General features: G+C 37.8%; 2 protein-coding genes across 3 annotated transcripts in view; both read right to left on the reverse strand.

The window, feature by feature from the left end:
* Positions 1 to 20648, reverse strand: part of LOC108974921 — a 164135-nt gene that overhangs the window by 101209 nt on the left and 42278 nt on the right. The window lies entirely within an intron of this gene.
* LOC108974876 lies at positions 8545 to 13067 on the reverse strand. The gene is made up of 4 exons (XM_018942977.1): positions 13027 to 13067; positions 11356 to 11611; positions 8754 to 9224; positions 8545 to 8700 (listed from the first exon to the last, which is right to left on the reverse strand). The coding sequence occupies exons 1-4, from the start codon at positions 13065 to 13067 to the stop codon at positions 8545 to 8547; spliced, it is 924 nt and encodes a 307-aa protein (XP_018798522.1).

The following is a 20648-nucleotide window of genomic DNA, read 5'->3' on the forward strand; positions in this document are numbered from 1 at the left end:
AAAAATGCAATTGGCTTGATCGATGTTTGAAGTCTGACATTATCGTGTTTTCATGCGTTTTGAAGCAAAGCTATTTTTTTAACACTGCTCCCGACGAATCTGCACCAGACACTTTTTTTGAGCGATAAGTAAATTGTCAGGGCTCCACGGTGAAGAAATATTTTTTACACTCAAATGTCCATCAATATTGTATATACTATATGTTTGTCTCATTAATTCCTAAAGTTGTCTCCATCTCACATTGTCACACGACGACCTGGCAATATTAGTTTGGAAACAACAACTGATTTTTGGCGTCCTTTACGAAATTCGTCATAAGGTGATTTACGACCACGATTAAATTCACCATACCATCGATTACGGGGTCAGTATGGTAATCCTTTTTCAAAAAGAAATTTTTTCTTTTGCATTTTCTGTTCCCTTATACCCTTAGATTTAATGTAGAAACTCACTTCACCATTGGAGGATTTCGAAAAAGCCCCAAAAATAATAATACCGCCCGACGTTCAGAGCGCTCGGAGTACATACCTTAAACTTTAAACGCGTTTTTCTCAACACACAATTTTTTAAACAGGCGGACATGATCCCAATCGAACTACTCAACCGATTTGCTAAATTTTTTTTAATATCCACAAAATGCCTGACAATCGCACTACTAGATAAATAATTTTTTATAATTTATTGACGATGTTATGACAAAATTTATGTAAAAAGACATGGGTAAAAATTAAAAAAAAAAGTTAATTACTTTTTTATTTATCAATATTTTTTCATGATTCTAGTACGGACGACAACCATTGACGTACTTTTTAAGAATAAATTGGGTTTTCGTGTTTCAGATGATCCAAACATGAGAAATCGTGCCCGTCAGTGAACGCATCTCATTCATCCATCCATTTCTCCGGCAGATGTCATCAAAAAATTCCAAAAATTTTGATTATACACTCCACGATATATCTCATGATATATGAAAAAAGTTCGATTGTGGAAAGAAAAATCTATGAAAAAACAAATGTCAAGAGAAAAAATCGGACAGATTACTTTACTGACCCCTTAACACTGGCTTTTGATAAAGCTTCGTCGCCAAAAATTCAGCAAAAAGTTCTGGGATAACCCAACTCGCACGTTGTAAAAAATAATCGCGCGATATTGTTGAAAATTTAATTCCAATTATTCGCCGAAATGAATAGTTTAAGTTACTGTAGACAATACACGTATGCCAAAACGGTCTGACTATATATAACATCAAAAATGTTAAATTTTACGATAAAGTGGCAATTGACAGCCAGCTTGCAACGCTAGGGTTTCCAAATCCCGAAAATGCAATCTACGTAGCGGATTTCAGGTTGACAATTGTGGAATTATCTGTCAGATTTTTATAACCTGAACTGGTTATATGTAGTTTGCCAAGAAGCTTGCTATACCAAGAAAGAAATGTCAGAGATTCTATAAAGTAGTTATCGAGTAGCTGAGTCGAGTTAGCCACGTGCTTTTCACCCAAAGAAGCTGCTCATATCGAACGACTGTACCATATAGCTGCCATACAAATTGATCGATGAAAAACTAAGTTCTTGTACGAAAAACTTTTTAAATTAACAAGTTATCTTTACAGAATTTGATGTGGATTATTGCCCAAGATAGCGATATCCGGAAAGTTAAAGCTACTATATCGTATAACTGCTATTCAAAATGTCCGATCAAAATCAGGATAAATATATTTTTATACTCTCTTATGCTATAAGAAAAACAACTGTAAAGAGTATTACAGCTGCTGTCTAACCGAGATTAACGTTCTTTCTGCTTTTGTGTAATTATGCACTAACATCATTTAAGTGAACTGGGTGAAAGGTTTATCAGACCTATACCAGAAACCCATTTCCGGACAATGTACCCGATAAATTTTTCGAATAAACCAGAGGCTGATAGTAACTGCCGATTAGCTTTCTCCATAAATGTATGTAAATGTCTGGGGAATGATTTATGAAAGTCAAGACGTAAAGACTAGTATTGATTTTCTGTTGAAGCTTGATATGAAGTTTGAGGGTGAAGGGTGAAATTATTACCTAGAAGGGAATATTAGGAAATAAGTAAGTTAAAGCAGAGCTTCCATTGAAAAATGTCTAAGCTCCAACTTTTTAATAGCACCATCATAACTGAAATAAGAAATATGTTATTTATTTATTATACACACCACAGAATTTAAAAAAAAAAACAATAATTATACTAAACCATAATACATTGTAGATAATTAATTCGAAGAATGTAGCTTTAACTGTTTAACAGTTAAGTCACTGACTGCAATGCTCATCATTTCACTTTCTTTATCATTTCAAGGATGAGGTAGCAGCGAGCCATAAGGCACAAACAAAATTACCACACATTTGCACTTTTCGCCCATTAAACTACGAGAAGGGTGAATATTCCGCAACAAGCATAAGGAATGGTAGAAAATTAGGCGCGGCCCAACTGACAAGCAGCAAAGGTCATCTAGATAGGCATTGAAAGGGCTATTAAATTAACCATAGGATTTTGTTGGCTGCCAGCAGACATATTTTAGGTATTCGAGTTCGACAGGCAGTGAATTCGCCAGTTCATGCCAGCACGCCGATGAGTGAGTTAAGCTGTTTCTGTGAATGTGGGTACAGGGTGGTTATTTTTGGGGGTTATAAAATAGTAGTTTGAATTGGAAATATTTTTTCGAAATTTTCGGTTAGCTGATTTTGTTGTAATTGCATTGTATTGTTGTAATTATATGACGTAATTAATATGTTGGAAATAGAAATCTACTCATTGGATGGAGAAATATAAGGTATATCGTATATATTTATCATTATCATGTACATAAACATATGACGGGTGATCCAAGTAGAAGTGTGTAAGAAACGAAACCGCTCGACCTTCCCAAGCAACATTGCTTCGCTCTTTGAGTTCCTTGAAAGTTCCTAAAAGATCCAAACTTTTCGAGCCAAATTTTGTTCAGCGAATCCAGAGCTGCCATTATATCCAGAAAAAACAACAGTTTAGCGTGGTTTATGAACAGGTACGATAGGTAAAGTCGAAAGGGTGGGAATATGTAAAGTGTAAGGTCTGTGCGGACAATCCCGCTTCGAATCAGGTTTTGGAGCAAAAAACATCACGCTTGTCATGCACCGGTTGGAAGTTGAAATGCTCGAGCGAGTCATTGAAAATTTAACTCAACGAATGGACCACCGAGACGTAGAAGTAAAAGAGATAATCTTTAAAAAGTGAATGCCAAAAACAGTCGTTTCGAATGAAAATAAATATTTCCCGGAATAATCCGATGACGAGGAGAGTGGAGTCATGTGTAGAAGTTCACGGAATTGAGGAAGGTTATACGATCGGCATTCACTCGAGATTGGCCTGAAACGATTTTTTCACATATGGCTCACGCAGCTCAGGAATTCGGTCGTACATAAAGTAAGTATCCTCTGGGTAGCCAAAGATCATCCGTTTGAAGGCGAGCTAAAGCTAGAAGGCGAACCATCGCTCCTAAAGATTTCGCGCTGGGTTTAGAACCCGCCAGGTAAAAATGCTCAGATAAATAAAATCTTGATATATACATACATATCTGCTTTTTAAAATGCTATATTGAAAGAACATTCAAGGTTCAGGGAAAAGAGGTAATACAAAAACTTCCAATCAAACTAAGCTTAGTTGCTTAGCCAACTGAGACGCGTATTGTGACATATCGTCCAAACGAACTCAAATATTCAGGCTCAAACTAAGCGAGTTTAGAAAAGCAACCATGAGACCGATTTTCTGTTGCTGCTGATTGCAGATATTAGATTGAAAGATTTTTAGTTTAACAGAACGACATCATTTTCGTTACCAACCATTTTGACAATACCGAAAAAAATTGACTTTTAAACTGATTAAGGGGTTAGACCGGTATAGAGCCCTTAAAAAAGCCTGAGTTTGTCAATTTTTGTGAGAGTATCAAACATTTTTTTCAGCGTTTACACAATATTATCTAAATTTTCGATGACAAATTAAAGTTATTAAGTCAATCTTACGAAATTTTTGAAAACGTTTCGACACTGCAAGAAGTTGGACAATGGAGAAAACCCTTTCCCTCATACATACTACCGAATATTATTTTGAAGACCGAGAAGTATATTTTCACAGAAAGAGCTTTCCATTTTTTTTTTTTTCATTTTTTTATTTTTTTATTTTAATTAATAACTAAACAAAACGTTCAGAAGTCAGTAAAAAATGATTAAAAGACTTGTTCCATCGAACACACTGATATATGAATCACCCTGTATGTCTAGATGGTTAAGCCGCAAACGGTAGTCGGGCAAGCGCTTTGGTGCGAACACACGTAAGTGAGAATCTCGCAACATCGTAAACCACTTTTTGTTTGCATGAGAACTTTTGGGTTGGTGGCGTTGAAGCGCGTTTCCGGTGTTACGCTGATTTGTTAACTGGTAGTTGCTAGTTGAATAATAGGCTTAGGTGCCGCCTTAGTCCCTTGTGCAGGGCTTTGTTTGTAGTCTTTAAGTGTAATACTTCGTGGGTATTTTTTGGCGCTTTTTCGATTCTGCACACAAAATTAGCGGCGCGTTTAAACCAAGCCAAACACTGCCGTTGCAAAGGCTGCCGCAGCGGCGCTGTTGTGGCTTTAATGGTTTTGTGGTGAGGCGTTCAGCAAAGCTGCTCGAATTTTGTAATCATGTTATACACATTTACAAGGCATGTGCGTATGTAAATATAAATATATGTACATATATATTGTGCGATTAACATTTTTTTTACCGGACGCCGTGGATGGAACAACACGTAACGCACATCATTTACACCGCAACAATTTTTATGACAACGCAACTTTTTTTTTATAATTTCTACGACGATAACAACAAAAAATGTGGCTGTTGCCACATTTTTAAAAGCATTCTTGTTGTTGTAGGCATGTCGTGATAATATTATTGTTGCTGCTGAATTAATTCGCCACTGACATCGGCAACACATACCAGCATGACAATTCGCCATTGTCGGCGCTGTCACTGCTGGTGCTGGTGAAGCGAGCTTTTCTGTTGCCATGTCTATGTTTGCTAATGCGACAGGTAGCGAGCCAGCATGTCCATGGAATGGAATTGTGCTGCGCTCGGCTCGTATTTTCACGTCAATTAAGGTGTAATTTTTAGCAACGCACAGCTACTTTTCAGCCTTCCGCTTGTGTATCGCTGTTCACTGTTACTCGGTCTCGATTTACGGCAGCGATACTTTCGATTCGACACCCAGAATGGAAAGCGAAAGCCCAGCTCACCGCCAAAATGTGCGTCTGCTGAGTTGCTGTTTACTAGCATTATGTCGTCATTACTTTTATTGTCACCTTTTTTTCCTAATATTTTGCGACAACACAGATGCCGCTACAGCGTTAGGCCTTACCACACTGTATAGTGTAGACCCGTGCCGTTTGTTCCCCTTGCGCGCCAGCATTACCTTCCTACTGCTCTTTTACAGTGCCATTCCTTGTCGTAAGCCTCTTTCCTTTGCTGTCTTTTGACTAACGTCAACACGCCCAACTACTAATTCGATAGTCGCTAATGAGCAACCACAAAAATGTCAGACTAACCGCCAATAAATTGACACAATTTATTCGGGACATTTGCATTTTGTGCCTTTCGCGGCTCATAAACACTTTAAATTTCATTTTTCCTCCTTTCATGCTCCCTCTTAACTCAGTGTTTGTCCCAATTCTGCTAATGAAGGAGCATACATAAGGTCTATGTGAATATACGAGGTATCCGCAATGGTAGTTGAGGTCAGAAAGTAATGCACATAAAGTAATATACATATATCGCAGGTGTGTGCGCAGTGTATCCAATTGTGTGAGCGTATTTGTACTCTTTGTGTCAGAATTTATGTAGGGTATACTTTCTCTTCGCACAGCCTTGACATTATCCAGTTTTCGACAAGCGTGCATACATATATTACCTTTTCGGATGCCTTGTTAGGAAGCACATGTTTTATTTGAACCCTTGTCACGCTTCCGGTGGATACATGTATAACCTACTATTCTTCCTTTTCCTCTTCTGTTACAAAACAAAGATAGTACAATTTTAGCGCCAACTAGAGAAAGTTTCTTATTGCAGCATAGACCTTTTCATCGTTTTTGTTGCTCTTGTTCTTGTAACTATTATCCAGACCCCGATTGTGTAGTAAGGCGCAGTAGAAAACGTCGTACCTGCCCTCCTAAAGATGGAGGATGCAACTTGTCAAAGTGACAATGAGGAAGATGAAATGAAAATATCTCAAAACTTTCCCCCCTTCTGTCAAGCTTTTGCCAGACTAAGGTTCAAACATCTTGATTGCCATACTTTGTACGAATCCAGCGAATCGGCTGAAATTTATATGAGCCGAATCAATAAAATTATGAGAAAAATTTTCGATATGCGACTGTTTTTTGGTCTATATTTAAGAGATCTACGCATCTTAATGGACAAACGTCTCTAGCAGTCTAAATGGGATTATTCATGGCTTCACCAGAAATCAGATTATTAACCTAACCTCATTTAACCTAAGGTCGGACCATATAGAAAACAGTCTTAGATGCGATTGTTTCATAGGTTATGCAAAGAGGTGGTTAGAGTAATGCGGGGAAACATTGCATATAGGATATAAGACTGGTATGTCGGGGTCGATTTTGTATAAGTAAATAATTAACCTGCTACAGTATTCAAAATGAAGTTGTCGAGCTCTATTTCTGTCAATCACTGTGAGGTAGAGGTGAAAGTGTTAATTTATCCACTGTGAACGGCGTTCAGTGCTTATATGAAGGCAGATGAATTCATAGTCACGTCGAAAGAGTTTGCAATACTGTCGATGTAAGCAAAAAATCTTCTCTTGCTGCTACTAGAAGGCGGCCGCGCTCCAAGTAGCTGACTGCAAGCAGTGTGCCTTAACTGAAGCTTAAGAGACTCACTGAATAAGTGCTGCTAGACATCATGAAGCCGTTCTTTTTGTCGTATACAGAAAATGAAAAAACCCCACTGCCTTTCGAAAGATAGCCGTGGGTACGAATACTATAATCTTCCCACAAGATCTTAACCGAATATGTTTGGTATCGGTGCAAACACTTTAGTACAGTAAAATCGTTACCTTCCAGTATTCGCAGAGCCAGTCGTTCTTCCTTTTCCTTATTTGGCTTCAATTGGAGATTCCAAGTGTAGCCAGGTCCTTCTCCACGTGGTCTTCCCATCGAGCGAGGGGTCTTCCTCTTCCTTTATTCCCCCGTCTGATACTGCGTCGAATGCTTTCACAGCTGGAGTGTTTTCATCCATTCGGACGATACGACCTAACCAGCACGCTGTCTCTTAATTCGCTGAACTATGTCAATGTCGTCGTATATCTCGTACAGCTCATCATTCCATCGAATGCGATATTCGCCGTGGCCAATGCGTAAAGGACCATAAATCTTTCGCAAAGCCTTTCTTTAGAAAACTCACAACGTCGACTCATCAGTTATTGTCATCGTCCATACCATAATATGACAAGACGGGGATGATGATTGACTTATAGAGTTTGGCTACTCAGTCCGAAGTAGTAAGAGTTATTCTGCGTTCGATTCCGAAACTGATATTATTGTTGCTATTAATACTGGTTCCACTGGCATGAAAAGGACTCGCCGTGTCTGAAACGTCGTTTGGTATCGAACGGCTCGGAGAGGTCTTTCCCGATCCTGGCAGAGCTTTTGGAATTGCTCAAGCAGCTCTTCTTCGTGCTGTCCAAATCAGCTTTAAAATCGACGAGAGGTCTTTTCCATGATTTGAGGCATGGTGAATATCTGGTCAGTTGTTGATATGCCAGGTCTAAAGCCACACTGATAAAGTCCAATCACTTTGTTGCCGGTGGGCTTTAATCTTTCACACAATACGCTCAATAGAACCTTACACGCTATGACGAAGAGACCTATCCCACGATAGTTGGCGCAGATTGTGGGGTCTCCTTTTTTGAGGATTGGGCATAGCACACTTAAATTCCAATCGTTGAGCATGCTTTCGACCGACCATATTTTACAAAGAAGCTGATGCATGCTCTTTATCAGTTCTTCGCCGCCGTGTTTGAATAGCTCGGCCGGCAATCCATCGATCCGCTTTGTTGTTCTTCAGACGAGTAATTGCTATTCGAACTTCTTCATGGTCGGGCAATTTAATGTTTGCTCCATAAGCCTCGATAGAGGAATCAGGTTCGCCTTCTCCTGGCGTTAATGGCAGTCGCATAAATAAAGTTATTTTCAAAAAGATACGTATATGAGATCAGCAAATAATATGTAGCTGTAACAATTGAAACGAAACTATAATATATTGTTAATGTGGGTACAGCAACACAAACAAAAATAATCAAAAAGTGTGTATGACACGAACAATGTTTACATATGTAATCAATGAAAATCAACTTTAAAAACTTATAGATTTAGACTGCATTTATTCAGTTGCAAGGGACTTAAACAACCTGTAGCAGATTTTATTCTTTTATCAGAAATAACCCTCTTTACAGTTGAGTATGTCATATTGTAAGCTATCATTTTGAATTTACGATCACTCCGCTCAACATGATATCAGCAGCACGCCGGCCATCTGATCGAAAATACAGACCAAGTCGAAAGTTCGATTTCGGTACATAATTAGGCACTTTTAGTAGGCTAACATCAAGTTCCGTGATTTTGAAGTTGAAATGCTAACAAATATAGGTGATGAAAATATAATTGATGAGGAATCAAACTAACTCACCGCCTTCACTGGACACGTAGGTTTTTCATTAATGGCATCATATACCAGTTTCATGATATTGTTAACTATATAAATGCTGTGCTTTTTAACTAAAAAAAATTCGCAGCAATTAAGGTCCGTCTTGAAGATATTATAGTAATTATTAGTCGGACCTAAAATATCGAATACAGCATTCATGTCGAACCGTTCAACAGGTTGCAGAAGCGACAGCGTAAATGTAATTAAGTTGCTGCCGTTGCGCCGAATTAGATAGCATTGAAAGTATTCAATAACTGTTGGTGCGGCAGTCGTGCATTTGATAGCGCTAACCTTAAGGTACGAGTCTCCAGCTGATTCGGTTTTACTTTCAAAACGCGGCGACTTGGAGCGCTGACCACGGCAAGTTTGAACGACCAAGAGCAGAAAAACTAAGGCAGAGGCCTTGAACTTGATGCACATTTTGCTTAGTTGTAGAATCTTCAGATGCAAAGCCTTTCGTTTAAAATTTTTTTTTTTTGTATTTTCAAATCAAAAAACCAATAAATGTAACCACTGTTTGGTACTAAATGAGCTCGACGTATTTCTAAATACTCTAGCTTATAATAAGTACTACTGAATGTTTTCGAATACAAAATTATTATAAATTCTTGATAAAGCTTATTATAATTATTCAAATTATGTAATTATTATATGGTATATGGAGGTGGTAAATTCAGTGGTTGCGTGACTAGTTTGCGACGAGTCGTATCTCAAAGTCACGAGAGGGGAAGGCAATAGACTTTTGGACTCAACATCCCCTTGCTCTCTTTACAAAACTATCCAATTTAAGAGCTTGTTATGACTTATTATTTTCAAAAAAATCGATTTTTGTTTTTGCTAATATATCAAATGCTTGTAAATATAAGACTATTCTCCGAAAATTGTAAGATGATCCGACAAATTATTTCGAAGATGTGTGAGTATTTGTAAAAAAAATTTAACTTAGTTAAATCGGTATTTCTCGAAAGAGATCGTTTTTAAATTTTCATGCAACCTTTTTAAATTTATTCCTCATGTAATGGTCGAAGGATCGATGCAACAGGCGTTCCACTACGCGACCATGAAGAAGTTCGAATAGCAATTACCCGTCTGAAGAACAACAAAGCGGGCCGATGGATTGCCGGCCAAGCTATTCAAACATGGTGACGAGGAACTGATAAATAGCTTGCATCAGCTTCTTTATAAAATAAGGTCAGACGAAAGCATGCCCAACGATTGGAATTTAAGTGTGCTCTGCCGAATCCGAAAGGGGGACCCCACAATTCGCGCCAACTATCGTGGGATAAGTCTCTTCGTCATAGCGTGTAAGGTTCTATTGAGTGTATTGTGTGAAAAATTAAAGTTCAACAACTGACCAGATATTTACCATGCGCCAAATTTTGGAAAAGACCTCTTTCGACAGCACGAAAAACAGTTGCCTTTATGCCGCGATATCTGAATTTGATATTCCCGCAAAACTAACACGGCTGTGTGATAACAACCAAAAGCTGCGTTAGAATCAGGAACGACCTCTCTCAGCCGTTCGATACAGAACGAGGCTTCAGACAAGGCGACTCCCTACAGTGCGACTTCTTCTATCTGCTGCTCTAGAAAAGAATTCGAGCTGCAGAACTTAATCGGCCAGTTACAATCTTTTATAAGAGCATATGATAATGACTCCAGACTGGATAAGGCAGCTAAGCAAATGGGAAAACTAATGCCAACAGGTGCGGTCTCGAAGAACAAAAGCCAAACTTTATAAGTCACTCATTATTCCCGTCCAGCTATATGTTGCAGAGGCATGGACAATGACGACAACTGTTAAGTCGACGTTACGAGTTTTCGAGAGAAAGATTCTTCGAAAGATGGTCCTTTGCGCGTTGGCCACGGCGAATATCGCATTCAATGGAACGATGGGTTGTATGAAATATACAAAGACACCGATATTATTCAGTGAATTAAAAGACAGCGACTACGATTGCTAGGTCATGTTGTCCGAATGGACGAAAACACTCCAGCTCTGAAATTATTCGACGCTATACCCGCCGGAGGAAGCAGAGGAAGAGGAAGACCTCCACTCCGTTGGAAGAGCCAGGTGGAGAAGGACCTGGCTTCGCTTGAAATCTCCAATTGGCGCCACCTGGCGAAAAGAAGAACAACTGACGCACTGTTGTTAATTCGGCTATAATCGTGCAAGTGGTGTCTACGCCGGTAAAGAAGAAGAATAATGATGGAAGGAATATTATTTTTGATTATAATTTCTATTTTATATGCCACTTGGAAATGGTAAATATTTCAAAAATAACCACGGTTTTTTTGATATGTCGTCATTAAGCCAAAACTTCGAGCATTACTTGATTTCATGCTTTAGTAATACTCGTATATTAAGTTGTCACACAAAAGAAAACGTCAGAGACGTTGTAAAAGAAAATGAATGTCCGTCTATCTCTCTGTCTGTATACGATTTAGTTCCTCCGTTTTTTGAGATATCGATCTGAAATTTTGGACCTATCTTTTTTTCACCAAGATGCTGTTTATTTGTCGGAACGGCCGATAATGGTCTCTGAATTAGTCAATGTAAAGCTAGTTACTTAACTTAATCAACTGTTTTGTTGAAAACATTCACGAGTCGTACATTCGCCTGAAAAATATCGAGCACAACGTTAGCTTTCAACTTGATGATCGGTTTTCGTAGCACCAGCGCCCCTGAACTGTATGAACAATTATTGCGCCAGGTGAGGTGACATTCGAAGAATTCTATAATATTTGGTACTGTGTGCTCGCATTTTAAATTTGTGGCATGAAAGCGAAAAGAGCGCGCAATATTCGTATTCGTTTTTGCTTCATAGCGAGCAGAACGACTAAAACGTCGTTATAAGACTTGTTTACGTTTGGCGTCGCTAAAGAACATTCTTGGCGGCTAACTTAATAGACGAACTTAGTACTACTGAAACCGATACGTTCTCTGTATAAGTTTTATCTGCCTCATTAGTTTTTAACAGTTATAATTTCGTGTGTAAAATAATTATCTAAAAAATATATTACTAATAATATCATTAACTAATGGTGCTTTGTTTTTCCTGATATGTCTGGATGATTAAAGCGTAAATATTTCGAAATATGTATGCCATCGGCAAGTAAACCATGCATGCTGAAGATAAGTTAAGTTACTCTTCATCATATTTGGTCAGGCCTTATAAATATATTTTAAAATTTAAAACAAAATACATCATGGCCGGCTAGAAACGAAGCTATAATACCTTTTCACAAATACAAAAGATTCCTTAAACTTGACTTGTCCTTAGATAATTCACCAGGAATCTAAAGGGTATAATTCACACATATAAGCAATGTTACCACTGGTGAGTTTTGATGCGTGTTGTACCCGAAAAACGATTTTAAGATGTTTAAGATTAATTCCGAATTTAATTATTTTAGAAAGTTAGTCGTAATGGAGATTTGGAAAGGGTGAGTTGTAGCTCCAATCGAGTTCGACTGGTTCAGCTGAACCAAACGCAAATAATCATTTGAAATAAAAAAAGATCTTAGAGACAGCGGATCAATCGCCACGACCTTTTGATGTTTTGATTTAACAATGAATTTATTCGCTAATATCACGATCATAACGTTGAAATTTCAGCTAGATAAGTCCAGTAACTAGAGCCAATAGCTAAGCTCAAACTCCCAGCTGGAGCTTTTACTGGCCCAAAAAGATGGACAAGAGCTTTGAAGCTGCGATTAAATGAACCAGCACGATTAGGAGATCTCAAAGTAGTCGTCGTGATAGGTACTTTGGACACCCTACGGTCATCGAAAGGATTGAATATTCAGAAAACAATGACAAGTTAAGCTATTCTACTAGCAATGCTCAGTTTCTTAGAGGAATTGTTTATGACCTCAAACAGTTTTGCTATCCCCTAACATAATGTCAACTACGACGAAATCTTAAACGTCAAAATATCGAATCTTAAACGTCAAAACGTCAAAAATTGACTGGTTATTCAGATGAAATCGCTGACGTCACAATCACATGTATGAAACACCGGCATAGCTAGATGGAAACTAACGCAAGCTTTACTCCCAACTCAGACACGGTTGGATTCACACGACTTAGCTTACCGGAACTCCGCTTACAAACTGATATTAATTGCTCATGAACACAATGCAGTCAGTATGTTGTAAAGCAGCAAAAGATGGGTCGATATACTAAACGTGGAAATGGTAAGTACTTGCTAAGTGGCAGAGGGCAGCCGACTTGAGAGTCGCTTCGGCGTACCGCACTTTATCAGAATCCGCCGTGCTAGAGATAAGTGCCATCACTCGAATAGACCTACTCGCTACAGTGAGAATAAGAAGGGAATAGAAATACCTATACAGAAGACAACAGGCGAGGAATCAAACACTTCATCTCTGGCATGAGCGGTGGACAAGGAAACGCAAAGCACGATGGACCACCAAACTGATCAAAGATATAGAGGAGATGACAGTAGGTAATACGGCGAGATGACCTACTACTTAACACAAATGCTTTCATCATCACGAGTATTTCAGAAAATACCAGTAAAACATGTGCAAAACGGAAAGTCCTGCATGTTGTAATGGAGACGAATTACTAGACGACCATACCTTTTTTAAGTGCTTTCGAAGGAAAATGAGCAGTAAAGTTAGCTGAAAAAATGATAGCCAGCGATGAAAACTGACAGCACATGAACGCAGATCTTTCAGCACCGGAGAATTCGAATCAAAGACAGTTGAGCCAAATAGCTTAATGATGCCTACAACATCGTATAAATTTACTTGCAGTAGGACCATTTGGGAAATAGTGACCTAAAGTAATGCGAAAGCTGTCCAGGAAAATGCAAAAAATACATGATAAAAGGAGGAAGTGTTTTAGTAGCTACATATATAGTGCGAAATCATTTAAAATAAAAAGAAATTTTTGCAAATATAAGTATACATAAACAGAAACAAAATAACGAAACTGGAAACCTGCAAACTTTCAAACTAGCAAACTACTAAATTCTCTAAAGCTGCCACTTAAGCAAACAACTTAATTTAGCTGTGCAGCAACAACAATAAGAACTCATTACGCAGTGAATATTTTTGACACCGCCAAAAGCTGGTCTTTCAAATGCAACCTTGCAAAAGTGCGATAAGTTCAAAAATTCACCAGATAAAAAAAAAAAAACTCGCACTCGTGACACTCGCGCTGCTTTTACTTTGTCTCAGCTAACTGGTGGTGCTTTGCTCTGTCAACATCCTTGCTGCTTTCACTAATTTTCCACTTCTCCACTTTAAGCAGCTGAGTATTTTTGGAAAGTGCATAATTCTCAAATGAACAAAGTAAACAGAAATGAATAGCGTGGTGTTAGATCGCACACACACACACTTGCGCTGACACAGATTCAACCAAACTCCAAGTGAATACAGCGCTTTGCCAGCGCCACGTTTCCGTCGCTGCGCTTCCCTTTTCATTCCACTTCCAAGCAGTTGGCAACACCACAAGCCATCCGTTACACCCGCTCTATTTCAAAACATTTTTTTTTTTCACTTTTATTCTTCTCATTTTGTATAAATTTCACTTAGTCGCTTTTTAGGTGCCGGCGCGTTTGCTATCTCATCAGCGTCATATTGCTTGACACCCCGTAATTTTGGTCTAATTTGTTGTTGTGGCATTACGCTGCGCTGGCATGAAATGATAGCAGCAGGGCCGAGCTTGAGGGTAAGTGTGAAAAACTAAATTTGAAAGTGGCAAAATTACTGAGAAATCGCAAGAAAACACTGGCTGCCCTCGACTGACGCCAACCGGCTTGTACTTCCCGTCTCCTGCGCACACCCGAATTGCACGAGCGGCCGGTCGAGTTCACTGGGTGGTGTGTGTGTGTGTGTGTGTGGGCGTGTTTATTTGTCGCTTCTTTGCATGATAATGCGCAAATCACTTCATTGTCACAGTTGTATATTTAATAGGCTTAACGGATGAGCCGCACCCAAGCTGCATAGCGTGCGCTCGTTGCTTTTCACTCCCGCTCATCATTCTCACGTAGCATAAATCACCATCTACAATTGAAGTGCGCTACTATTCCAGCTATTGCAAGCGTTAGTTTCTTGCCGTTTATACCCAACGCAGAATTATGTATGAAGAATTATACAGCTATGTGACATCACTGATCCCCAAGGATAAAATGGCTTTGAAGGCAAATTTTTTAAATAAATTTAAATTTTAAATTTTTTAAATAAATTTAAATTTAAATAAATTTAATTTAATAAATTTAAAAAATTGTTCTAAAACCCATCGAACTTATTGTATTCTCTATTTTTCTTTAGCTCGAGATCTTAACATCGAAGTCGTAGATAAATTCGTCTATGTCATCCGAATGGGGTGAAAACGCTCCAGCTCTGAGAGTATTTGACACAGTACCCATCGGGAAAGACAGAAGAAAATGAAGTCGTCCACTCCTTTGGAAAGACCAGGTGGAGCAGGACCTGGTTACACTTGAAATCTCTAATTGACGCCAAAGGATAATTGACGAGAAGGAAGAACGATTGGTTAGAAAAAAAGAAGTGGTATAGAACTCGCTGGAAAGACGATCGTCCTCAGCCATACTAACTATACTAACTATATATCCACACAACGACGTAAAGCGGTAAGTACACTTTAGTAAAAAGTTCATGTTCTCACATAAAATGATTTATATAGTCCCTAGAAATACATCACTAATGATCTGCCAAAGATTACAGCAGGAAGGTACCGTTCCCGTACGTCTTTGTCAATCGAATTTCATTTAAGATATCAAAATAATGGTAGGTCAGGACTGCACTGAACACCATCTTTTCATATTTCATAGTTCGCTTTGGTGCGCTTCAGGAACCATTACTTTAGCAGGTCTTATTAACTTTCCTGCTATTAAACTTCTTCCATCAAAACGACTGGTTAGTGCTCATTACCAGGACAGCGTGTATTGTACAACAGTTCCTGGAACCGTTGATCGATTGATCAATTTAAAGAACGTATGAATCTTATTGTCTTCCTGCGTCTTACTACTAAATGAGTGGAGCGTGAGCTTGACGACTCGCAAACCCTTCGGGCCTGAGCTCAATCGTAAGTCGTTTGTCATTCCTTTAAACAGATATTTTAACAGATTATTGTCTAGTCGAAGTCCAAAAGAACAGGTTAAATCCTTCCTAGTTCAATCGTAAGCGGCTCTTCACCCTCACATTGGTCCTTCATTTCTTAAGGTAGATATTTTAACAGGCCACTGTCCTGTCGAAATTCAAAGGAACAGGTTAAAATCTTGTTGAATGGCAGTTGTAGAATTTGCTTTGAAAGATAAAACTTAGATTCAATTCGACACTTCCACCACAATTGTCTTTTCTTTGCGAGAGTATGAAACACCTTGGATCTCGTGTACCAACCACAGACGTTTTAGAAAGGACTAGCGTGATTAATATCTTGAAAATCAGCCATAAAATTAGCTTAACCTAACCTTTAAGTCATATGTATAACACGAAAAAGAAGAATAGCCCGCCGATACGACTAGAAGATAACATAAATACGACTATGAAACCCAAAAGCTACAGCCGTTTTTTTTTTTCACTAATTGTATATCGACATTAAAGTAAGTTATCCATCTACTTATTGTCTCAGTTCGGTTAGTTGCACTCTCCAGCACTTCATATAACACGGTTTTCAATAAGAGGACTACAGTTTGGGATACCAATGAAATTCTATATTAATGGAAAAGTACATTCGGAGCCATTATGTGTGGAACTCGATTTCTTTTGCATGGCCACCACGGGCACGCATGCAGAAGTCCAAATGCTGAACCCAATTATCGACGGTTTTGAAGTACAAATCGTTCACGTTCGATGTTCGATATCAAACATCGCTGGCTAGTTGACATAACCTTAGATCCAACGTAGCTCTATAGGAAATGTCTAACGATGTCAAACCGCACGAACAATTAACTGAGCCATTTCGTGAGATAACACATTCACCAAAAATCGATTGTAGCATTCGCTGCGTCACTTGTGGCGCCGTATCGTTGGAACCACATATTGTCCAAGTCCATATCATCCAATTCAGTCCAAAAATATACGGTTATCAATGAGCTGTCTTGAGCATCATGGAAGTAGTACAGCCCAATACCGCCACTGGCCCATAACCGCAACAAACCATAATTTTTTCGGGATGCAATGGAGACTCATGGAGTCAAATGGATTCAGTTCTTGCGTGAATTTGATCTTGTAAGGATGTAGGCGAAGGCCTTTCGCAAAATTCGCCACTCTATGGCACAGATTTACCCAACGCTAGAAAACAACGTGTGAGAGACTGATTTGGATGCGCCAACGGCAACAATATTATCGACACCATGGGCACTTCTTTGTCTAATTGGCACGGGAACATTTTGTACTGTGCCTGTTGATTCAAATTTTTCTACTAGACGCGCAACGATGCCGGACATAAATTGGTCGTAGCGCTCTTAAAGTTGAGGCCGCCACAGATCCGAATTTCGGTGGTAAATTTAAATAATTTCGACTAGCTGTTGGATCATATATCTTTCCATGATGAAATGGCAAATATATGGCGCAGCTTACTGTCCCTATAGGTCTACTTTGGCAGCGTCCTTTTGAAAGAACCCTTTATATAATGAATAATCTTTAAACCCGAAACTTACAACATTGCGTTCAGGTCGTAACCGATCGCACCGCACTAGTTTGCGTCAATTCTTTTCGCAAACCTTCTGCTTATTTGTGATTTGCGTATTTGCTTGTACCGTTGACTGATTCTGCTCGCCTTTTGTCGGTAGTTCACGGTGTCTTTAACATGAATTCTTTTTTATTATATTCTACACAATCAAACCATTCTGCCAATAGACTATCGCCCAAAAGCATTGCAGCTCTCGCGCCTTTCAACCGCTGTTGCCACATTCACACAAATTGGCAAATAAGAAATAAAAAATTAATACAGTAGTTGGAAATCAGTCAGACGACTTAGCTCATTTTTGTTTGACATGTTCTCTACAGTTGAGCCCACGTATAGTCGGCCATAAATGAATTTGGAATTGACTTTTCTCACCCGAAATGAAATTATCTCAAATAGTTAAATTGCAGCTGCGGATTAACTTTAATTACAATTATTTGTATGTAAGTAAATCCGTCTGTAACTTGATGAGCTCACGATGAGCACGAAGGCTTTGTAGAGTTGTCAAATTTTGACAATGTGGCACTTAATTACTTGTTACGGTTCAGTGATCTTGTGATGGCAAGCTATTTAATTCAATTGAAGTCAATATGGTGGAAGATAAATGTTGGCAACTTCATAACAATTGTATATACTAATGATTACTCTAGCTTTACTGGATAAGTAGAAGGTTCTGGGAGACTCTCTTTGTTATAAATCACAAGTAATCAGAATTGGTGTGATCAACTTAGTTGACAAACGAAAAATTGTTGGACAGGCAACAGCTACAATCGCAAATAAGAAACTTTCCGAAAAAATATATTGTTTTATAATTTTCTCATTAGAGGAAGTCTCATAAATATGAATTCTAGATCAGGGCCGGACCCATATAGCCAAACCTCAGCTACAGAACAATTCATTGTGGTCGGTACAGAACTTCACTGGAATACGGTTCACATCAGAATAGGGTATCAACAATTTGCTTTTTGCTTTCCTGCTTACAAAGCCAAATTTTTTTCGGAAGGAATGACTAGAAAAATAGGATAATATTATAAAATACTATGGTACCTGTTTTACTTACACGTTAAAAGTTTGAAGAAAAAAAAAAACGCTTACAAAATGTTGAAAATAATTTACAGTAGTAATAATTCATGTGATGAAAATTAAAAGGTTTAATAACCTGAGAATATTATTTATAAAGTGGAACAGTTTTTAAAGGCTGCATTTCACGATCGACCCGAGACTTGTAGCAACATCCAATTTTAGTCTTATAGTTTTAGCTGTTTTTTGAAAATAGCTAGCAATTTATTATGCTAAAAATCGTTTTGTGTACAAATTAATAAAATTACTAGATAAAATATAATATAATATATATATACATGTATATAATATATAAATATAATACGTTCGCAAATTGCAAAGCAACATGACTCTTTGTACGAGGGTGGTTCAATAAATATTTAGTCTCATCGCAGTTATTACAATAGAAATAACCTTTCATCTGATCAAAAAGATATAAAAGAGCACAATCGATCGGTGCTTCGAATCTTGTTTTTGGATGCAAAATCGTGGAAAGAAATCAAAGAATGCTATATATGGTAATTGTTTTCCTTCGATGGCGACTGCCCAAACTTGGTTTAACAAGTTTCAGTCGGTTCCTGATAAGTCCCTTAAGACTACGAACATCATACCTCCGTAAAAAAATTAATAAAAGAACCAATGTTGGCGCAATGTGTGTAACTTTCCACTCCAAACAACAAAAGCTCAACCGTGAGATAAAATTTTATAAAGAAATGTTTAATACACTTTTGGAATATTTTAACCCCATGTAGCTCAATTTTTTTTACTATTGTATTGTAATACAATAAAATTCTACAATACCTCTATAATATTGTTCTAATTCTTCAAGTTGATCAGAGTAATAGTTTCAAAGATACAGCCGTGAGAACTTGTGCGCTCAAGCCAAACTAGTCGTCAGGCTAAGTGCGTCGTCTATAAACATGTTTTTCTCGAAACTGTGTTTTTAAAGTCGGTTTCCAAAATTTATCGAGAACAACTCAACCGATCTTCATTAAATTTTACAAAGCTCTTTGAAATACTATTTGGACAAAGGTTTTTTTTTTTTTTGTTCGACTACAACTATTCTGCTTTACAGCGGGTCACCAGAAATGGCGTCGCAATGGCCGATTTGAAAAGATTTTTTCCAATTCAAAAATTTCAGAATTTCTTTGTTAATAGTGTAGGTTTGTAAAAATAAATAAATTCAAATAAAATATTTCATTTTTTATGCGAGAAAAAAATTGAAAAGTACTGTTTTTTACCCGAGGAAAGAAATGTGAATATAATACAAGAAATACAAACTAACTTACCGCTAAAGTACCCAATGCATTGTGTTTCTAATGAAAACAATTAGAACGGTTTTGTACCACTTGAACAAGCAGCGTTCAAAGTGTTCTTCACATGTGACCTCAACAAGCGCAACGCTCACGGCTTATTGCGCACATAATTAATATGTCAATAGCTGTCAAGGGGTATTAGCAATGTCAGGCTAGACTTTGATGATGATAGACAAGTGTTTTAAGTCAATGGTGAAGCCAATATACAACATACTGACATACAAATATATTGAAAGAAAAATGTATAGAAATACATATGTGCGGTGCAAATGAAGAACGCACCAGTTATTATAATTGTTTTTTTTTTTTTTTTCAAGAAAGAGTAATATTAGTACATTCATCAGATTTCCGTATACTACCAAAAATCCAATTCAGATATTCATGCATATGGTACACTATTTTTTCCAAAGAGTTGGAAAGAAACCCGTAGGTCGATAAGATGGACTAATGGATAAGCAATTCCTCACTAAAATATAAATTGAAAATATTGGCTGAATATATGATATATGACTGCCAACCACTTGTACGAATTTAAGCCAAACTAACAGCCGCTATTTAAATTAATTCTTAAGATAGCTGAAAGTCTTGAAGAGCTATACAACTTGTGCCGTAATTTAATTGCTATTGCATTTTTAGCAAGTGCATATAACATAAAAAATAAAACAATGCGTTTTTTATAAGCAGCACTATGTGCTTCTGTTGAGCTTTATTACAAAACTGAAAACACTTAACTTTAAGGTTTATAATCTAACCTATGCTTGAGCCGGCCTACGTGACCAAAGATGCTTGGTCAGCTAAAAGGGTTTGCGCGTGTTTCGCTCA

The sequence above is a fragment of the Bactrocera latifrons genome, unplaced genomic scaffold (assembly GCF_001853355.1).
Source record: "Bactrocera latifrons isolate USDA-ARS-PBARC rearing strain unplaced genomic scaffold, ASM185335v1 scaffold_6, whole genome shotgun sequence".
NCBI lineage: Eukaryota > Metazoa > Arthropoda > Insecta > Diptera > Tephritidae > Bactrocera > Bactrocera latifrons.

Excerpts from the sequence above, each read along its gene's own strand:
- LOC108974876 (XM_018942977.1), bottom strand. The coding sequence starts at position 13,067 with ATGGCACTTATCTCTAGCACGGCGGATTCTGATAAAGTGCG. Across the intron at positions 11,612-13,026 it reads GCGGATTCTGATAAAGTGCG|TCGTTCTGCTCGCTATGAAG; the intron begins GTACGCCGAAGC and ends ACGACGTTTTAG. Across the intron at positions 8,701-8,753 it reads CTACGTGTCCAGTGAAGGCG|CATTTCAACTTCAAAATCAC; the intron begins GTGAGTTAGTTT and ends TATATTTGTTAG.